The 22,318-nt window shown below is 35.2% G+C and overlaps 1 protein-coding gene across 2 annotated transcripts in view; it reads right to left on the reverse strand.

Moving 5' to 3' along the window:
- The window catches only part of LOC136037980 (ecdysone-induced protein 78C-like), a 107,243-nt gene that overhangs the window by 81,544 nt on the left and 3,381 nt on the right, over nucleotides 1–22,318 (reverse strand). Inside the window, exons 2-3 of one of the 2 annotated variants that reach the window (XM_065720880.1) lie at nucleotides 17,087–17,166; nucleotides 1,729–2,043 (exon numbers count right to left, since the gene is read on the reverse strand). In XM_065720880.1, the coding sequence (XP_065576952.1) occupies nucleotides 1,729–2,043; nucleotides 17,087–17,166 (395 nt within the window). The remainder of the gene's footprint in view (nucleotides 1–1,728; nucleotides 2,044–17,086; nucleotides 17,167–22,318) is intronic. The other variant, XM_065720890.1, reaches the window with a different exon arrangement.

Genomic DNA, 22,318 nt, shown 5'->3' on the forward strand with positions numbered 1-22,318 from the left:
GTTCTATTTTTACTTTTGTTTACGTTTGTCACAATAAAAGAAAGGGAAAGATAAAGGGAGAAAAATTCTGAAGAATCTGAAAACATAAACTATAAAAAAAAGATTAGAGGCTGCAAATGCTTCCATATCATCTCATGTGAGTTTTCGTCAAGTTTAACTCTCATCTTCAGCAACAATTCTCAGCCTAATTTAGGAGATAAACCAAGTATAAGTGGGGACCTAGGCCATACCCTCCTCAAAATCTCATAGTTTGTTTTTACAAAAAGTTTCCTAATTTTTGATCCTTGCTTACATCGACTTTTTTGCTCTTAAAAAAAAAAAAATTATTGGCTTCTTAATACAGACTTCCTCACGCCAAAAGTAAATTCCTGCATACAGTACAAGCCAGAGAGAAACCTTTTGTTCAGGCTGGATTAGATTACCCCTGCTATCTCAAACAATACACTGAGGGACTTTGCGATAATTAGGCCAATAAGATATTCTCTGCATTTTGCGCGTAGGGATTTTTTTTTAGCTTTTGCACCTGTCAGTAAAGGGAGGCATGCGAATTCCTCATGTGCAGTGGGGGAATCACTGCCCCTCCTTGATTTCGCCTTCAGCTTAATGTTCAGAACCTATCTTATTTAGTCAAACAAGGGAATGATACCAGAAAAGCCTAAGGGGAAAAGGCGCTTCTCTACAAAATACAGCCATTGAGGATAAAAAAAAAAACTTCCTAAAAAGATATACGAGAGACAAACCCGAAGAAAGATAACCTCGATCATTTACCCATTTCATTTGTAAGCAAATAAACAAAATAAAATTCCTTAACCCTGATTTACTTAAATCTTAGACCCGTCACGCTACATTGTTTATTTTTAAGTTTTGCCTTCTCCAAAATAATTATTTAAGAGATGCAAATACGAAGAATACTACACTATAGGCTATATTTTTAAAATTCCGTTTAGAATTTTCCTTTTCCTTTTCTATTACGACAAAATATTTTATGAGAATTTTGGGTTTTAGTCTCTTTTTCTCTGTCTCTGCCAATTGAAAACACTTCTCATGATTCTCAGCAGAATTTCAAGCCATATCAACTCCTACTTTACTTAAGACTTAAGAAATAAAGACTTAAGAAATAAGACTTAAGAAATAATTACTTAAGACTTAAGAAATAATAATAACTTAATAGTTTAAAAAAAAATCTTTAAAATTACGAATCAGGATTGAGCAAAGATACAAGGCTCAAAGCACTTTCCTTATGCCTCATCTGAGCTATACATCAATTTCTGAAGTTTCGACTTTTCTAACACAAAAATTTTCAAATCACATGAAAAGTCAATACCCTTTGGAGAGGGAAGGTAGATATTTCAAAACATCTTCCCAAGGCAGTGTTGAGGCTCTAGATCCTTTCCTATAAGTGTCATTCATCTAACTTCGGTACTTTGTAAGATAGCTGAAAAGTCCCTCATGTAGAATTTTACCAAACAATGGAAAAAAATATGATAGTCCGATTAACAGAAATGTATTGCATAATATAAGGCAAGAATTTCATCGCCTTAGTATATATCTGCTGTCCTGAAATAAAACCTACAGAACCTCTGAAAATACAATAAATGAGAATTTTCTGAGCATAACGAAGTAAAGATTTCGTTGTTGTAATACTTGCTTTTGATGAAGACCCATCAAAGCAACGTCTACAACTAATTAACAGGTAACCTACCAGCGGTTTAGGAAAGTCGGACTTACCTGCTGCCTTTAGAAGTACTGAATGCTGCTGGGTAACGGCTTCTGAAGAATTTCCCAGGCTGGTATTACCACTAGAATGTAAGCACTCTCTTTTAATGGTTTGAACAGTATTCCCCTGTTCGTACAGCGAATGAGCAGATGCAAAACTCACGTCAACAAAAGTTCTGTATTCTTGTTTCACGTTATTGTTCAGTCCGTCTATTTGGTCATCGTTTCCATACCCTCCTTCTGGTGACAAATCATCGTAAATACAGGATGGGCTTTCCAATTCTTCTTTTTTTATATACGGCGGTGGAGGGCCATTCTGGGGCGAATCTGGAGCAAAAAAGTTTATTCCAAAATCAGATCCCGTCCCGAATGAAACATCAGACGTAACCTGTTTAGATTGATCTAAGGGCCCAATTTGAATTGTTTGATCCATTTTAAATATATCCATAGCTTTAGTAACATACATTCAGGCAGAGTAATAGGTACACCTTGGTAGTTTTTTAACCGGTATTCCACAAACCAAAGTTTGAAATTTTTACTCCATTAATTTTTTTTCACCGGTACAAATTTACATTCACACTTTGAGCACAGTGCATAGACACTAAAACCACCTGATCATGTAACTTTGGAGACGTATATTGCGTCTCGTTACCACAATACCGTCGACTCTACCCTCGGGTAGCTGTTGGGCTTATACCCGTTACTTCAATTTTACTTTTTGATTTAAAATTACATCAGAAAAGAAAGAATGAGGAAGGCATGCTCGAGTAAAATTGACCAAAATAAACCATTAAGGAAGGAAGGCTAGCATGACAAGAATGAAGGGTATTTTCTATTCGCAAATCCAAAAGGTAAAGGTAAAAAGGTAAAGGATGCGGCATTTAGACTTTACAGTCCGTACCGGCGGTGCTGATCTCCGTTTCTTGGCCCTTCAGCCAGGAAGTGCAATGGGGGGTTGGGGGCCAGCCAACCTGTGCTACAATATTAAAAAAAAATCATGTTCAGAATCATTAATGTTTCAAAGAACAAAAAATACTTTCCGAAGTCTAATGGAGCCAATGACGTCAAAATAAAAATGTTCCTTGCCCTTTTGACCCGTCTTAGGTATTTATACTTCAATACCTCAGTTTTCTAGATGTATTGTTTGATTTTCTCAAAATTATAAATTATTACTTTTTTCAGCGTTTTCACATTGAACCAAATGAATGAGCAAAATAAATTCGTTAAATTTGGCATCGCTTTTCGCCCTTAGGAGTTCAAACATTAACAATGTGTTAATTTTAAAAGACAATTGCACCTTCAAAGCAAAGCTATATCTTCCTAAAAGTTGTTTTGTGCTAAATGTTTTATTTTTTTGCTGATTTCTCACTAACGTCTCTCTTTTTTATTTGGTGACTGCTATTGTCAAAAACTGCATAAGAATGTCTTTTCTTTAATTAAATAATAAAATAAAACAAGTCTTTTTAAGCTGAAACTAAGGAGCGATATTAGAACTTAAAACGAACAGAAATTATTCCGTATATGAAAGGGGCTGTTCCCTCCTAAACGCCTCAACCTTTACGCTCTTAAAAAATTGAAACAAACAGTGAAACCTTTGCATAAAGAGCAAGGTATTGGCGAGGGGGCAACCCTTCACACATGGAATAGTTTCTGTTCGTTTTTCAAATAATACCAGTAAATCTGACTCACCCAATATGAAATATACCCCTCCCCTCACGGAAAACTCCTCCATACATATTTCATCCAACGTAAAGTGTACACCCCCCGTCAAATTTCCTCTAGACAGTTCCATCCTTGCTGAGAATTCCTTGCGAAGGAATTTTCCATCTCCATGTAAAATTCCGTGCGAAGGATTCAACCAGAAAAATTCTCCCTAACATTCTTTCATTTGAATGAGACTTTAATCGCTAGTCTAATAATAGTGGATAATTTCCCCGGAACATCTCCTCGTAAAAAAAAAATTAGCAAAGACAATGTAAGACAATTAGAAATAATTTCATATAGTAATTCTCCCCCCCCCCCAGTGTAACATTTTCCTGGGATATTCACCCTCACCAGAATTTTTCCTCTCCAAAGAAGATTCTCCCTACAGAAATCCACCCCAAGCACAATTCCCCCTCCCCCGAAAAAAATGTCTGTATGCTTCCCAATGTCAAATACTATACTTAAACAATGGGTGACTTTCATAATTTTAAGGCCTCTCCCCATAGACTGTGGGGCTCATTTTAGACCTAAAGACATAATTATTTGGTCTTTCAACTATACTGAACAAAATAGCTATCTCAAAATTTTGATCAGATAATTTTGGGGAAAAATAGGAGCTAGCCCAGTTGCCCTCCAATCTTTTTGGCTACTTGAAGAGGACACTAGAACTTTTAATTTCTGTTCAAATACACCCTCTCCCGAACTCCTAGGATCATTATTTTGATACAATCATCCCCGAAACAAACAATAAACACGCATCCGCAAACTTTCTTCTGGCAAAAATAGCAAAATCACATTTTTGCAGATAGGAGCTTGAAACGTCTACAGTAGGGTTCTCTGGTACGCTGAATCCGATGGTGTGATTTTCATTAAGATTCTATGAATTTTAAGGGGTGTTTTCCCCTTTTTCCAAAATATTGCATATTTTCTCAGGCTCGTAACTTTGATGAATAGGACTAAACTTGATGAAACTTATATATTTAAAATAAGCATGAACAACCCAATTTCAAAAATCCGTATTTCAAAATCAGGCAAATTTTCTCAGACTCAAAACTTTTGATGGGAAGCACTTCTCTTGTAGGCTGAATCTGATTGTGCGATTTTCATTAAAATACCGTCAATTTTAGAGGGTGTATTCCCCCTTGTTCAAAAGTCAGGCAAATGTTCTCAGACGTGAACCTTTTGATGGGTAGCACCAAACTTGATGAATCTTATATATTTTGAATCAGCATAATAAGCTGATTCTTTTGATGTGCCTATTGATGTTGAGATTCTGTTGTTTAGAGTTTTGTTTACTATTGAGAAGAGTCTCTCCTTACTTACAGTCCGTTATCACGAACTGTTTGAAAATTAGAATTTCTATTTTTACTAATTTTGAGATACATGATATAGTTCTAGGATAACTCTTCACAAGACGCTCAACAAAACATCAACCAGAATATTTTATGAGTATTTCAAGTCATATAAGGCGCTATTAACGCTCCCTCGTATTTAATCTTGGTTGCTATAGATTCAGCGCTGCCTATTTTGCGCCCATTATTGCTATCTGGCTATGGTTTGACACATATTCTTGGAAAAGAGTTTAGACAAGAGATCTTTCTAGGAAATAAACAGTACAAAGCTGTATTCATTTGGGTAATGGGTTACTCCTCTTGTTTTACATCAATCCCAGTAGACTCGAATTCTCTAAAGTTGCAACAAACTTCTAGCTGATAAATCTCTACTGAGATTCATTGAGACCAAGAGATCATTCTCTCACAGAGATCCTATCGATCATGATGCCCGATACCAAAAATCTTGCTGTTGGCCAAGCTTTACTGAATGAGTTTCGGATAATTAGGCTGATCAAAATACATTTTGATACTCCTCTTCCTCCCTACACACTATCAGATCAACTGCGCACCATGGAATGGTACTAGTGTCTACAATGCCCTATTAGGTTTTGAAATCTAATGCCGGTTCTTTTTAACATATCTACACTTAGAATGTAAGGAAGATGTGAAGGAAGATTTGTTTTGTAAGGGAGGATTAGCGACAGTTCTAAAAGGATTAAAAATAATAAGGGCCCAGGTGTTGATACTGTGGTAAATGAGTTTTTTTTAATATGGTGGCTCTGAGGCTGGAAAGATTATGAACATTATGAATATGATTTTTGAGAAAGGGGAAGTACCTAGCGCTTTTATAAAAACCCACTGTATAAGAAAGATGACAAGAGTGAGTGTGGTAATTACCAAAACATTAGCCTGGTCTCTGTAGGTAGTAAATTACTTAGTAACATGATACTTTTTTGACTGAGAGATGCTGTTGACAAAGTGACAAGAGAAGAGCAGTGCAGTCTTAGAAAGGGTAGAGGATGTGTCGACCAAATTTTCACTCTTAAATTAATAATAAAGTAGGGCCTTAGTTGTCAAACACCTTTGGTCCTTAGTTTTATAGATTATGGATGAGCGTTCGATAGAATAGCTTAATGAAGGTCTTATTCTTGCATGGTATACCAGATAAACACATTAAAATGATTAGTACTTATGTAATGATAATAACACTACTATGGTTAAGATCAAAAATGAGGTTAGCAGCTGGTTTCGTATTAAATCAGGAGTTAAGCAGGGTTTTGCTCCATCCCCCTTTATGTGGATCATTTTGATGGACTTTGTCGTACGGAGCGCAAGAAAGGCAATGGGAAAACACGGAATCAAATGGGGAGGAAAAACTTTCCTGGACTTAGATTATGCTGATGATTCAAGCAGCCTACATGAAAGTGTAAGGAAAATGAATGAACTTTTACAGGTTTTGCGAGTTCAGGGTGCTAGAACAGGTTAAAAAATTATTGTTAAGAAAACTAAGTCGCTAAGGCTAGGAATAACTGAAGATGAAAAGGTTAGGTTTTGTAACGAGAAGATTGATCAGGTGGACAGCTTTACTTACCTTGGTAGTATTATTAGTAAAGACGATGGGAGCAGTGAAGATGCTAAAGGTAGAATAGCCAAGGATCAGAGTATTTTTTCATAGATGACAAAGGTTTTGAAGAATAGGAAGACTTCAAACCAAGATTAGAGTATTGGAACCAATAGTGATGACAGTGGTCAAATATGGCTTTGAAGCACGGGCGCTCCGAAAAGCGGATAAAGATTTGCTAGATGTTTTCCAGAAAAATTGCCTATGGATTGCTCTGGGTGACCAGATGAATCACCGTATTTCAAACAGTTGGTTGTACGAAAAATGCATTTCTCTGCCGCTTTCTATGGCTATAATGAGAGAAATGTTGAGATGGTTCGGGCATGTTCTGTGATTGAATGATGACAGATTGCCGAAGATTGTCCTTTTTGATAAACCGTCAAGAGTTAAACGGAAAGTAGTTCGTCCGTGGTTGTGGTGGGAGGATGTCATAAAGAAAGATTTAAAATCTATTCAAAGCTTTGAATAGATTGGGATGGAGGAGGAACGTGCGTAGCTTTGTTGGCCTCTGGTGGCTTGGTGCTGTGGTGAGCTGTTAGTTGCAGTAGAATAAATTCTTTAGGTAGATTTTTTCCCTGACGAATGCTCTGACAAGGATAGGCTGGGTATAAAAGGTTAGGGCTGGCCTGGCCTCATAGTGGCATCAGGATGGAATTTTCACTATATTTTCTAATCAAAGCAGTGACTGCTGACAGCGATGCAGAGTGACCTTGAGGAGGAGTGCCCCTCGCGGGAATTATAGCCTAGTAAAAGACACAACATTTGCACTGGATTTGATGAATGGATAATATTTCTGGGTTTCGTTTGTTTTGTTGAGCCTTTTTTGTGCTAAAAAAAACCCTCTTACTAGGTAAGGTATCTATTATGGTTTGCCTCCCAGCAGTAGCATAAAACTTATGGACAGGTATATACAACGAATAGGAGGCATACCGCTGAATATTTCCCTGGACAATTCCCCGGAACATCGCCACATGCAAAATTGAGTTGTCAGAGAGGAAGTAAGACAAATAAAAAGAGCTTCATATAGGAATTCTGCCAAATCCCCTCCCCCCTAGTGTAATTTTTTTCTGGAAAGCTCACCCCTGGAAATTTCCTTTCACACGGAACTTATCGCCATAAAACCCACCCCATGCACAAATCTCCTCCCTGAAAAACGTATGTATGTTCCCCAATACCAAATACTGTACGCAAACAATGGGAAAATTTCACAGCTTATAGTCCTTTCCCAAAGACTTTGCGGGCCTTGTTACCCCTAAAGACATAGTTATTGGATATTTCAACTATACTGACAAACATAACTGTCTCAAAATTTGGATCAGTCGACTTTGAGAAAAAGTACATGGTATTGGGGATATTTCCCAATCTTTTTTGTCACTTAAAAAGGCACTAGAACTTTTAATTTTCGTTCGAATCCAACCCTCCTGATTTTCTAGGATCATTAGTTTGATACGCTAATCCCTGGGAAAACATAGAAAAAAGAAAAAAAAACAAATAAATACGCATTCGTGATCTTTGTTCGGGCAAAAAAATAAATAAAAATGAAAAATTCTGCAGTTTTGTATATAAAAGCACGAAACTTCTGCAGCAGCATTTTTGACAGGCTGAATCAGATGGTGTGATTTTTATTAAGATTTCTTGATTTTTATGGGATGTTTCTTTCTTTTTTGAGAATCAGGCAAATTTCCTCAGGCTCGTAGCTTTCGATGGGTAATGCTAAACTGAATGAATCTTATATATTTGGAATCAGCATTGTAAGCCTATTCTTTTGGTGCATATTTTGATATCAAAATTCTTCTTTTTAGAGTTTCGTTTACTATTTAGCCGAGTCACTCCTTACTTACCGTTCCCTCTTTACATTACCATGAACGGTTTGATAAAGTACCATTTATCACAGACAATGTGATATCGTGGTGGGCGGTATAAACTTTATTTACTTACTTTTGTATTTGATACACGGGTTTATTCTTAACGGTAAACATTGGAAATATTATGAAAGACAAACATTCAAAATATCAATCATGACAAACATCTGTAGAATGTGTTTATTGCTAAGAATAAGGTATTGCTGCCATTCCTCAAACCCCCAAAAGAATTAATAATCCATGTTTGCGAAGCTCTACAATAATATATATATATATATATATATATATATATATAATATATATATATATATATATATATATATATATATATATATATATATATATATATATATATATATATGTATATATATATATATTCTTATTTGAGAATTCGTTGGGTAAACACCTTACTTTTGGATACAACCTGTCAATAAAGTAAGCTTAATTGTGTGATTTCTCTATTGACACTTATTGAAAATTCATTTATAATCGGATTATTTTCATTGGTTGGCTAATTGATAATTTTGACATTTGAGTGCTAATTCCCTTGAGACCTAGGGATTTATTAAGTAAAAAGACTTTTCATACAAGGACTTAAAACTTGAATATAGTTCGAGCAGGCAGAAGAGGGGAGTCTTTTGTCGCAAGGGCCGTTGAACCTTCCGAGAATGGGTTCTCCCTTAAACTGCGGGGATCAGGTAGCAATAAATTACGCGTCCTTCACTTATTGGTATCTGGTTCTTATGACATCGCCTTGGGACTGGAAACAGACATTCTCTCGGCTGTATGATAGAGATCTAATTATTGCATAAAGCAGTGCTGAACTATTTATAACGTTCGATGGAGACTGGTGTAAAACCTGACTTCCTAATTAAATCGTGCGTTCAGTCGTTTTAAAAAGTTGCGATTTTGGAAGTAAAACAGTGCTTTATGATGAATCCGGATATGATGAGCCATGTGTTGGACATTTAAAAGAGGAGGATAACGTTATTGACATAGGCTATATGTCGACCAGATGTGGGAAGGACCGGAAAATCTTGTCGAAGTTTGTGATTTACGATCCTCAAGAGGTTCCAGCTCCCTCAGAATTGACCGGAGTGTGTGTAGTATCAAAAATTCAAGAAATGTGCAAAAAAGTTGATAAGACCCTGGAAACGTTGAACCAAGTACCTGTACTTGGCATTCATGAGGGATCTAGCAAAGAACCCGGATGTAAGTCTCCTCTTCTTTACTCAACAGTGGTAAAAATCAGACTAAGACATTATCAACGGCAGAAGCAAGATAAAACATAATTGAATTTGTATGTGGTGCACCTTAGGATACGAATACGATTGAGGTCAGACGAAATAGATATGATTTTAAGGTACTCGTAAATAACAAGCCCTTAGCTGAAAAGATAATGAGATCATTCAAGGCATCCGATCAAAAAGCAGCTGTTAGTATTAAGTCAAAACAGTATGTTGAAATTATCAAGCACATCCCACCTGAATTTCAAAATGATCTGTGCTCTTTCATTCATAAGCGTAGCAAGAAAGAAAAATATGGCGACTCACGGACTTTCAAGGTATTCTTCTATGATCAAGTGGACTTGGATTATACAATCGCAAACCCATGAAAAATAGGATACGAAGTGCACCGAGTTAAGCCTTTTCTGGTCCTTCCCAGAAGATGTTAAAGGTGTCACGAAACTGATGGGCACCTGGTCAAAGACTGCAAGAATGCAAATATTTGTTCTCACTGTGCTCAGCCGGGGCATATGAGCTCGAGCGATTCTCCGTGCAAAAGCGACCTTAGCTGTGTCTCTTGCAAGTCGAACAAGCATAACTGCTATTCACTTTCCTGCCCTGAAAATAAATTTGATGTCCGAGAAAATCCATAAGAGTGTAGCTGACTCAGCAAGAAATGGACAGTAATGGGAGCATTTCAATTGTATCCTGGAATATAAAATGCAGGGTTTGTGAGAAGCTTCCTCTTCTAGAATCGCTGTTAGAGCAATTCAATATCGTATGCCTTCAAGAAAATGTTTTTCCTCTGACCGGTTGCCCCTTATAGACCTATCCAACGCTCTTGCCACAGTGTCTTCACCAGCATTTCGCCGGCAAAACTGAGGTCGCCCCAGCAGAGGCCTTGCAGTGCTAAGCAAGTATCAACTCCAAAACCAAGAAGTTTGTGAACGCTTTGTTACCGTAGCTTTTAATGATCCTGCTGTCATAAATGTGTACTTACCTACTAACTAAGGTGACCAAGCCTCCAAGGCGCGTTTCGCCTCCGCTTATCAGAGGCTAGTGAAGTTTGCTAGGAAAACACTCCGTTCTTTTCATAGATGTGTTATCGCAGTTGATTCTAATTGTGATCAAACCCATTCTGAATGCCCGCGTCCTGAAACTATAATATGTATGCTGGCTCCCTGATTATCATTATTCAGAAAGAACAAGGACTTTACATACATATCACAGGCTAGCACTACGTCAAACCTGGACCATGTGCAGTATTCAGGCAGCCCAGTCCAATTTATGACAGCAATGAACGATAAGGCCACCAGTGACCATCTCTCTATATGTGTCTTGATACCCGTCGTGGAGACCAAAGCTGAAGACTCTCAACCCAAGTCGTTCTTGAAGAAGATGTAGGGTAGCTTATGCGTACCAGAATTTTGGGAGTCTTGTGACTGTGTCCTAGTGAGGGTTCTAAATAAACCTCTATTCTAAGCAAATAATATATGCACTGAAATGTGCTGATAAGGTGGTTATTCCAGTGAGGTGGATGCGTTTCAAGAATGAGAAATACAGGTGGTCTAGAAACCCAGTTCTATTGTCGGCCTGTAATACAGCGAAGAGGCCAGAGTAATACGAGTGCGAGAGGCCAAGGACCAAGGGTGTAATTACGGTCCAGGTTTATTCTAATAGAATATTTAGGAATGCTCTGCAGGAGCATCTAGTGGCGTTCAAGTTGATCATTGCCGAGAAGATTGTAAATGACCCTAATTACCTTTGGAAGTCTCGTCCTCTTTCTGAGAAGCAGAACTATGAGGGCCCCGATAGCATCAAAGAGTCTGAGTATGCTGCCCATTTCGATAGTCAGTTTGTAAAAACCGACAGCAGTGTAGAAATTTCTTTCGAAAGTGAGATGGCTTCGTTGCTTAATTCCAGTCAAAACCAAATTCTTTTGTGATAACACTGTCTGCTATTAAGGAGGCTGTGTTGAAGCTTAGAAAGAAGAAATTTTCGGCTGGCGCCGACAGTATTTGTGCTGAGCATTTCATTGCCACAAGTGCCCTCCTCAACTACCTTGCATTACTTGTGTTTAACGTTGGTGTCATTCCAGACAGTTTATGCATTGGAGTGATTAGCCCAATTCTGAAAAAGAATAAACAAAAGTCATCATATTCATCATATAGGCTAGTGACCGTGTCAAGCGTTTTTGCAAAGATACATGAGCATCTAATTGTTGATCACTTAACAGAAAAGTGTATTATACCACCATTCCAGGTCGGGTTCCAGTCGAGTATAGATTGCTTCCATGCCCTTAAAAGTCTCTGTAATATACTCATGAGATACAGAAGCATCTGGGAGCACTCTGGTTCTCGGAGCATACGATGTTATGAATGCTTTTGGTTCCCTTATCCACTCGTAGGCCTTGTTGGAGTTTCATAGCCGTGGTGTTACTCTGGATGTAATTTTACCATTATATAATATATATGGGCATCTAAAAGTTCGTTTGAAGTTGGGAAATGTATTTTCGGAAAGTGAGCTCCCTGTATTCATCGGAATGAAGCAAGGAGTTATCATATCACCGATTATCTACAACAACGTGTCTCTTCCTGCGCAGACTGACCTACCTATTCGTTGCATTTTAAAAGGGCTGGATACATCAGTGCTTTGTTATGAGGACGATCTGTTAAATCCGTGCCGGTCAATAGCTAGTCTTCAACGAATTTTCGATAACCTGTCTGACAGATATCTACAAATAAGACTAAGTATGAATTCTGCGAAGTTCCAAGTCCTCTTCTTTAATTTACAGGGTATTTATGTGCCCGATAGTGTATGTCTAGGTGATTGTGAGGTGGTACTCACCAAAGTGCTAACATATTTAGGCCTCCCGATTTAGTCTTCGATTAAGAATACACGAAAGCTCTTGCTTCGGAATGCTGAACGCAAACTTAGAATTGCTTATGCTAGCGTGGTTACATTGCAGCTTGATCTGGAACGGAAAGCCCTTTCTTGAATATATAATAGTGAGATTCACCGGCATATTCTATTTTTGACCCCATTTTGGAACATTTTTACTGTTACTGATAGGCGAATATTGCTAAAGTGCTCTTTTAAGTACACAAAGTTTTTGCTTCAAGAATAGGTAGATCGCTAACCGTTTTGCTGTGGTGGAACCGGTGCAGCACGGGGATGAAAAGTTTTAAAAACTGAGTAGCCAGTTCTCTTCTCACCCGTGGAAGGGTGACATATTTTAGATTTGGGTATTATTAGTAATTTGTGTATATCTTTATGACATGTTTGTTTTGTATTCCATCGGTAATAGGTAATAAAGAACATTCATTCATACATATATTCATATATATATATATATATATATATATATATATATATATATATATATATATATATATATATATATATATATATATATATATATATATATATATAATAAAAAATATATATATAGTTTTTTATAGAATATAATATATTATTATATTATACAGAATATAGACTATATAGATTATAGATTATAGATTATATTATATAGGATAGAATATAATTTTTTTTATAGAATTTAATATATAGAATTTTTTTCTGTCTTTTGTCAGTCAAAACTTTGTCAGTCAAAGCACAACGCGTTTTAAACGCCATTTTAATCACTTTGTTTTTTCTCATTGGCCAAGTTTATTCTAGTCTTCTGGCTTTTGGGTGCTTGTTGTAGACGTGATTTTCATGTCTTGTGCCAGTTTACATCTTGAACACAAACTGAGTAGCCAGTTCTCTTCTCACCCGTGGAAGGGTGACATACTTTAGATTTGGGTATTATTAGTAATTTGTGTATATCTTTATGACATGTTTGTTTATTCTAGTCTTCTGGCTTTTGGGTGCTTGTTGTAGACGTGATTTTCATGTCTTGTGCCAGTTTACATCTTGAACACAAACTGAGTAGCCAGTTCTCTTCTCACCCGTGGAAGGGTGACATACTTTAGATTTGGGTATTATTAGTAATTTGTGTATATCTTTATGACATGTTTGTTTTGTTTTCCATCGTTTTCTTTTCTGTTTATAGATAAGTAATAAAGAACATATATTCATACATATATTCATATATATATATATATATATATATATATATATATATGTATATATATATATATATATATATATATATATATAAATATATACATATATATATATATATATATATATATATATATATATATATATATATATATATATATATATATATATATGTATATATATATGTATATATATATATATATATGAGTTTATATATATATAATATATATATATATATATATATATATATATATATATATATATATATATATATATATATATATATATATATATATATATATATGTATATATATATATGTATATATATATATATGAGTTTATATATATATATATAATAATAATAATAAAAAATATATATAATTTTTTATAGAATATAATATATTATTATATTATATAGAATATAGATTATATAGATTATAGATTATAGATTATATTATATAGGATAGAATATAATTTTTTTTATAGAATTTAATATATAGAATTTTTTTTCTGTCTTTTGTCAGTCAAAACTTTGTCAGTCAAAGCACAATGCGTTTTAAACGCCATTTTAATCACTTTGTTTTTTCTCATTGGCCAAGTTTATTCTAGTCTTCTGGCTTTTGGGTGCTTGTTGTAGACGTGATTTTCATGTCTTGTGCCAGTTTACACCTTGAACACAACGCCTTTTAAAACCTTTTTAACCGCTTTATTTTAACCGGTTTATACATGCTGTTTATGTATAAACAGCATTGGAAATATTAATCAAGATAATATGGAATTTCGTAGTGTGATCTTTTTCTTGAATACCATGGAGCATTATCGTAGTGGTATGTACGTAAATATTGAGAATATTATTAAAGACAATACATCACTTAAGACCTTTCACCTTTTTCTTGATACCACAGAATTGTGTATTAATAGTAAATTAGTTCTAATTATTAGTTTGGTTCTCAAGCTATTTTTGGTTTTGCAGGTTAACAAGGCAGCAGCTCATTACAAAGACTTGGCAGGCTCGCCACAACCGTTACTTCACGATTTGGTAGATGTGTCTGTGTACCGTTTTCGTATAAGAAAATAAATACAAGAATATGCTTCCATGGCTTTGGGCTTGATAGTTCCGCGCATTTTTCTTCTTTTTTTGCTGTATAGTAATAAATAATTTTTTTTTACAGACCGTTACTTCCTAATTTAAGGAGGCTAGAACAAAATATGCCTATAAGTAGGTGTTTGAAGCTGCGGCGAGACCGGTGGTAAATTGATGTCTTGGTTTAAATGTATTATGGTAAAAAATGTAGAATGAAATAAAATGTATAATTATGAATTATACAATTTCAATTAACATCTGATTTTGTTACTGATTTGGGGCAAGGAAGAAGACGTCCGAGAACTTCACTGGCTGTTTAAACGCTAGTTTAAACAGTTCTAGTTCTAATATATACGATCGATGAATGGATTACGGCGGGTTCTTTTTTTGGGGAGGAGGGCCAAACTAAGAGCACCCCTGGTAATTGATTTGTAGTTAGCCAAAGTATTTTTATTTGAAAAGTACTAAACGTTACGTCAAGCATTAAATTTTTATTTTCTTTAAACTTAGCTTCAGCAACGAACCAACATTGGATATAGAGGGATTTAGAGGAGTCCATACATTGTATTAAATACCATAGGCACACAAGAAAAATCAAGCCCAACGGAGGTCCGTTTTTCTATAGGAGTTGCAATTGCTCAAAGCCATGCAAACTGTACCAGAAAAAAAAAAAAAACTTTAGACAAACAGTAAGAATCTCGTCATTTCTTGCTGGTGGTGAAGGGACAAAAAACTTCCACCTTTGTGCAAATTTCTTTTTAAAAATTGGGTAGTTATGTCCAGAAAAAATTCTCATCGATGGAGCCTACCAGGCACGTACCTTGGAAGAAATCATTGGGCCTGCACCCTTGGAATCCCGTAATTTTACTCTGTTTACCACGTTCTGTTTGTAATAACGGCCCGAGTTTCTTATTTTTGAGTGATTCTTTTAGTTTCTGGACCAATAAATATGGATATCACGAAATAAATTCCTCCTTCCGTGCCTGAGCCCTACTAGGATCATCTCCAGAAGTGAATTGGGCCCCTACCACAAAACCGTGATTTATAGAACAGTATAGACTATATATATATATATATATATATATATATATATATATATATATATATATATATATATATATATATATATATATATATATATATATATATATATATATATATTATTTGTAATCTCACTCCACGCAAAGCTCCGAGAATGAAGACAGGAACACAGAGTCAACCTTTTTTGGTAGAAGAAGGGGGTGGGAGGAACTTGAAAACTGCATTTTTAGTGTGACTGACTATTTTGGGGCTAAAGATATAATGTTCTACATTTTTGATAAGTTCGTAGATGGCTGGGGCGCAACTATGCAATACTATATATCTGTTATTATCAGAGGCAACGCTGTGACGTTGTCTATAGTAAAGAGCTATAAGGCTTCAAAGTATTCTGATAATTTTTTTCCCCAGAGCCACTTCATATGGAAGAGAAGGTCTCATAAACGTTGGAAAGGGGCTCATTCGATTGGAAATTGGGTGTTCTAGAAATCTTTTTAATAATAAAAAGGATTGGAGGGAAACCACCCCCATCACATGCTCTTTTTTCTCCAAAGACATATGATCAAATTTTGAGATCGCCATTTTTTGTACAATAGTTCAAAAGTCAAATAACTATGCTTTTGTGACCTTCATAACCCCCTACAGCCCCTGGGCAAGGGCTATAAGCTATGCAAGTAGCCCATGTTGATTTTTATCTGGGAAAGGGGGCATGTTTGATCCTGAGTCTTTAAAAAGGCTTAGCTTCCCTCTCAAAATCTCATTAAAGTTTCACCCCAATATCCTATAGCCGTAATTTTCCAAATAGTTTAAAGGTCAAATAACTATGCCTTTGGAGAAGATATATAACCCCCCTTCCACAGCCCCTGTGGTTACGGTTTTGAGTTATGCAAGCTACCCATTGTTTATAAATAAGGTTAGTTTTTTGACAAAAGCGGACATGTTCGATTCAGAATCTCCAAAAAGGCTTAGTGTATTTAGGTGAAACTTTCAGAAAATATTGAGGGAGATGTCAAACAAAACCAGAACCCACTGTATGCAGGGTGTTTATCAAAAGGGTACAATAGCAATAACTAAGAAACGGCTGAGGCTATTAAGTTAAAACTATCAAGGTATGTAGAAGGAAATGTTGAAGAGTGATCAGAGCGCAACCAGCCCCTCTTGCCCTTTTAGATGTCTCCCCATAATTTATAGAGACTTCGAAAAGTCATTATGTTCAAAATAGTCAAAAGGTCTAATAATTATGCCTCCGGTGATGTCAAGCCCCCTACAGCCCTGGGGGCAAGGGTTGTAAATTACACAATTTTCCCATAGTTTAAATACAGGGAGAAAACCCAAGGGTATTAAGTTGTACTTCAGGGAATTTTGAGTGGGATACTAAACCCTTTCAAAAAAGACTCTATCCAAGAAAATTGTATGGTTAATTAAATGCTCCTTACCTGTTGACTTGGAATTTATGTAAATTGTTAGAAATTCTGTCATTTTCCTTGATCCTCTCTCGGAATTCCATTTTTCTTGCCTGTAAAAAATCCACTCTATTAGCACTTTTTGTTTAATAGTAATAGAAAAATTGCGTTTGTTTACCACATTTCTTGCGAATTTGCTTCTATTAAACTGTACATTTTGCTTAATAAAAAAAAAGCAAAAAAAAAACACTCTCGCTCTATTATTCATTTACAAAGTTTTTGGTGAATTTGTTGTGAAGTATCTCCTGGTCCTTTGTGAGAATGGACTTTTTTTCTATTTTTACTCAAGATTTTATTTTTTTTTGGATAAATTTTGAAAAGCTTCACTGGAAACTAAAAATTATAATTCTTTAATCACTTAAAAAGTTGCATTTCATAAGAAACATCTCTGTTTTTTGAATAGGTTGTTCTCTTGTTCTAAGCACATCCAATATCAACAGTACCTGCAGAAGGAAAAACAAATAGTTAAGTACATATTTTGTCAAAGTAATCTAATGTTTAAATTTTTTAGTGTCCCAATCCAGTTCAATTTTTAGCGGGGGCTTGGTTGCATGAGATCCCCTTTTTCGGTATTGGAAGACTCTGTTTGGAAAGGAGAAACTTCGGTTGTTAGTGCATATTAAGTAAAAAAAAAAAAACAAGTTTTTTTTAACTAAAAGTGAGAAGCGACATTAAAACCTAAAAAGAACATAAATTATTCCGTATATGAAAGGGACTGTCCGGTCCTCAATGCTCCGCTCTTTACGCTAAAGTTTTTTATTCTTTTAAAACTTAGAGTTGTGAGAAAGAGTCAAACTTTAGCGTAAAGAACGGGGCATTGAGGAGGACACAGTCCGTTTCATATTCGGAATAATTTCTGTTCGCTTTAAGTTTAATGTCTCTCCTCAGTTTCAGTAAAAAAAAACACCGTTTTTTATATCTAATTTCTGAATGTTTTTGAATTAATACAGGTTTTGATTTTGGCTCATCGTACATAAAAATAATTAAAACGAAATTTGCATATTAATTTGCGCTTTTTTTGGATAAATGGCTTTCTCAAAGTTTTAGCCTAATCAGACAATTTTGAGCAAAATGGGGTGGGGAGGGGCATAGTTACCCTCCATTTTTTTGGTTTCTTAAAAAGGTCACTAGAACTTTACTTTTATTTACGAACGTTTTTATTAGCAATAAATATACGTAACTTACGAATTAACTTACGTAACGAACATCTATATTCGTATATTTTTATTCGCATATGAGTGGGTTTGCCCCCACGTCAATACTTTGCTCTTTACACTAAAATTCAAATTTTGTTTCAAGTCTTTAAGGATCACAAAGGCCGTTTAATTAGAATAAGTAGTTCTTGAAATAGCTAAAAATACTTTAGTGTAAAGAGCAAGATATTGAGGAGGGGACGAACCTCCTCATATACTTAATAATTTCTGTCAGTTTTAAGTATTTAATATTGCTCCTTACTTTCAGTTGAAAAAAATTGTTTATTTATATTTAATTTCTCATTGTTTTTTAAAATAATACTGGAAAATCTAGCACCTCTTCATGGAAATTCTCTTCCCCCATGACAAATTCCTCCATGAAAAGATCTTCCCACATAATCCCCTCCCCCAACCCCCACCAGAAAAAATCTCCCCTGAAAACATCTGTATACTTCCCAATAATCAATACTATATGTAAGCAATGGGAAAAGTTCATAACTTGGAGCCCCTTCCCCCGAGAACTGATGTGGATTAACTCGCCCTCAAAGATATAATTATTAGATTGTTCGACTATGCTGAACAAAATAGTTGTCTCAAAATTTATATCCGATGACTTTGAAACAAAATGAGCTCAAGAGGGGCCTTGTTACCCCCAATTTTTTCGGTCACTAAAAAGGGCACTAGAACTTTTGATTTCCATTAGAATGAGCCCTCTCGCTACATTCTAGGACCACTGGTTCGATACGATCACCCCTGGGGAAAAGAAAAAAAAACAAGTAAACATGCATCTGTGATCTTTCTTCTGGCAAAAATACAAAATTCGCCAGTTTTGCATCTAGGAGCTTGAAACCTCTACAGTAGGGCTCTCTGATACACTGAATCTGATGGTGGGATTTTCATCATTCTATGACTTTTAGGGGGTGTTTCTCCCTTTTTTGAATATATGTTGTCGCCTCTTCAACGCCTCGCTCTTTACGCTTAAGTTTGACTCTTTGTCAAAACTCTGCTTTTTAAAACAATAAGAAACTTTAGCGTAAAAAGCGAGGCGTTGAAGAGGGGACAACCCCTTTCATATACGGAATAATTTCTCTTTGTTTTAAGTTTTGATATCGCTCCTTACTTGCAGTTAAAAAAACTTGTTTTTTTTTAAATTTAATTTCTGAACGTTTTTAAATTAATGCATGCATTGATTTCGGCTCACCGCACATGAATAATTAAAACGAAATTTGTAATTTTTTTCAGCTAAACGGCTTTCTCATAGTTTTGTTGGGACTATTTTGATAAAAAAGGGGCGTTGGAGGAGGCCTAGCTGCCCTCCAATTTTTTGTTGCTTAAAAATGCAACTCGAACTTTTTATTTTTTTACGACCGTTCTTATTAGTAATAAATATATGTAACTTACAAATTAACTTGCCTAACGAACTTCTATATTTGTATATTTTTATTACGTATATGCAGGGTTCACCCCCTTGTCAATACCTCGCTCTTTACACTAAAACTTGAATTTTGTCCCAATTCTTTAGAAGAATCTTTTCGTTTTCAGATGATTCGGGATATTCAATTTAAGCTTAAACTGGGGTATTCTAAAATTGTTGAAAACCGTGGACATTTCCGGCGACAAGCACTTGCAAAGCTGTAATCGAGTTTGTGCGACCATTCTGTGTTATTTTGTGCTGTTTTTTTATGCTTTCGAATAAAGGTGACGTAAAGAGGGTCAAGACGGATTACTATCGGTATTTAAAGTTCCTACTTTATTTACCACGATCATTTACTTACCAGGCAACGGATATTGTTCTTTCAGTGGAAAAACTAAGGTCAAATTTAATTGATGAAGTGCCAATCTGCCTTGGTCCTAACAATCATCTTATCCGCCTCTTTTGCTAAATTGTTATATTTTTTTCTCTTATATTTGTGTTATTTATTTTTGTGTTTGTTTGTGTTATTTGTGTTATTTGTAGTTCTTTGTTTTTCTCCTTGTACTCCACTTTTTCCCTTTTGTAAGTGGGTAAGAACTAAATTATTATTGTTATTATTATTATTTAAGAATGACCCCCTGAATCACAAAAGCCATAGAATAAATAGTTGAAATTACTAAAAATAGTTTAGCCTAAAGAGCAAGGTATTGTGAAGGAAACAAACTCCCTTATATACGTAATATTTTCTGTTAGTTTTAAGTTTTAATGCTGCTCCGTACTTCCAGTTGAAATTTTTTTTTATCTATTTATAAAATCCCTTATGATAAATTCCTCCAAGGAAAGATCGTCCTACGTAGCCCCCTCCCCCATCCCATCCTCACCTCAACGTGAAAAAGTCCCCATGAAAACGTTTTTACACTTCCCAATAACCATTACAATGTTTAAACAATAGGCAAAGTTTGTAACTTGTAGCCCCTCTCCCAAGGTCTGTGGGGGATTAAGTCGTCCTCAAAGAAATTATCGTCAGGTTTTTTGACTATGCTGAATAAAATGACCATCTTAAAATTTTTATCCGGTGACTTTGGGAAAAAAGGAGCATGAGAGGGGGTCTAGGTGCTCTTCAATTTTTAGGTCTCCTAATAGGGAACTAGAACTTTTAATTCCGTTAGAATGAGCCCTCTCGCTACTTTCTAGGACCACTGGGTCGGTATGATCACCCCTGACAAAAAAAAGGAAAAAAAAAAACAGAAAACAAACATATAAACACATCCGTGACCTGTCTTCAGGCAAAAAATACAAAATTCCGCATTTTTGTAGATAGAAGCTTGAACCTTCTACACTAGGATTTTCTAATACTCTGAATCTTATGGTGTGATTTTAGTTAAGGTTCTATAACTTTTAGGGGGTGTTTATCCTTATTTTTCTAAAATAATGCAAATTTTCTTCGGCTTGTAACTTTTGATGGGTAAGAATAAACTTGATGAAACTTATATATTAAAAATCAGCATTAAAATGCAATTATTTTGATGTAACTATTGGTATCAAATTGTTTGATTAGTTTGATTGATTACACTAAAATTTATTTATTTACTGTTTGATTGATTAGTAGTAACGGGTGTTCCTTTAAAGTTCGAGTTGATTATTCAGTTTAATTTCTACTTGTTTTGGGATTTATTAAAAAAAAAATCCCGTTGTAGGATACTTATATCAGTGGCGTTATGTTTATGTTTAAAAAAACAAACAAAAAAAAAAGTATTTTTTTTAAAGGAAAGTAACGAGTGGTATTAAAACTAAAGTGGTAAAAGTGGTATTAAAACAAACAGAAATTACTTCGTATATGAAAGGGGCTGTATCCTCATCAACACCCCGCTCTTTAATGCCGCTTACAGACTTTTGCAGACGTTTTAAGGGGAATTTTTAGGTTGGGGGGGGGGAAGAGGAGGATATGCTGGAGGAACTTTCCTTTGAGGAATTCGTCATGGGGGAAGAAAAGTTTCATGAAGGGAGCGCAGGATTTTCTAGCATTATTTAAAAAAAAAGCAATGAAAAAATAAATATGAAATTTTTTTCAACTGAAAGTAAGGAGAAGCATTAAAACTTAAAACGAACAGAAATTATTACGCATATGATGGGTTCACTTCCTCCTAATACCCCGCTCTTTATTCTAAAGTAATTTTTAGTAATTTCAACTATTTATTCTACGGCTTTTGTGATTCAGGGGTCTTTCTTAAGAAATTCGGACAAATTTTAAGTTTTAGTGTAAAGAGTGAGGTACTGACGAGGGGGTGAACCCCTTCATATACTTAATAAAAATATGAGAATACTAAAGCTTATTCTGTAAGCTAATTTATAAATTACGTATATCTTTTACTAATAAAAAGATTCGTAAAAGATTAAAAGTTCTAGTTGCCTTTTTAAGTAACCAAAAAATCGGAGCGCAACTAGACCTCCTCCCGTGCTCTTTTTTTTCTCAAAATCATTCGATCAAAACTATGAGAAAGCCATTTGGCAAAAATAAATGAATATGCAAGTTTCGTTTTAATTTTTCATCTGCGGAGAGCCAAAATCAAAACATGCATTGATTCAAAAACGTTCAGA

This window comes from Artemia franciscana, chromosome 2 (genome assembly GCF_032884065.1).
Source record: "Artemia franciscana chromosome 2, ASM3288406v1, whole genome shotgun sequence".
Lineage (NCBI taxonomy): Eukaryota > Metazoa > Arthropoda > Branchiopoda > Anostraca > Artemiidae > Artemia > Artemia franciscana.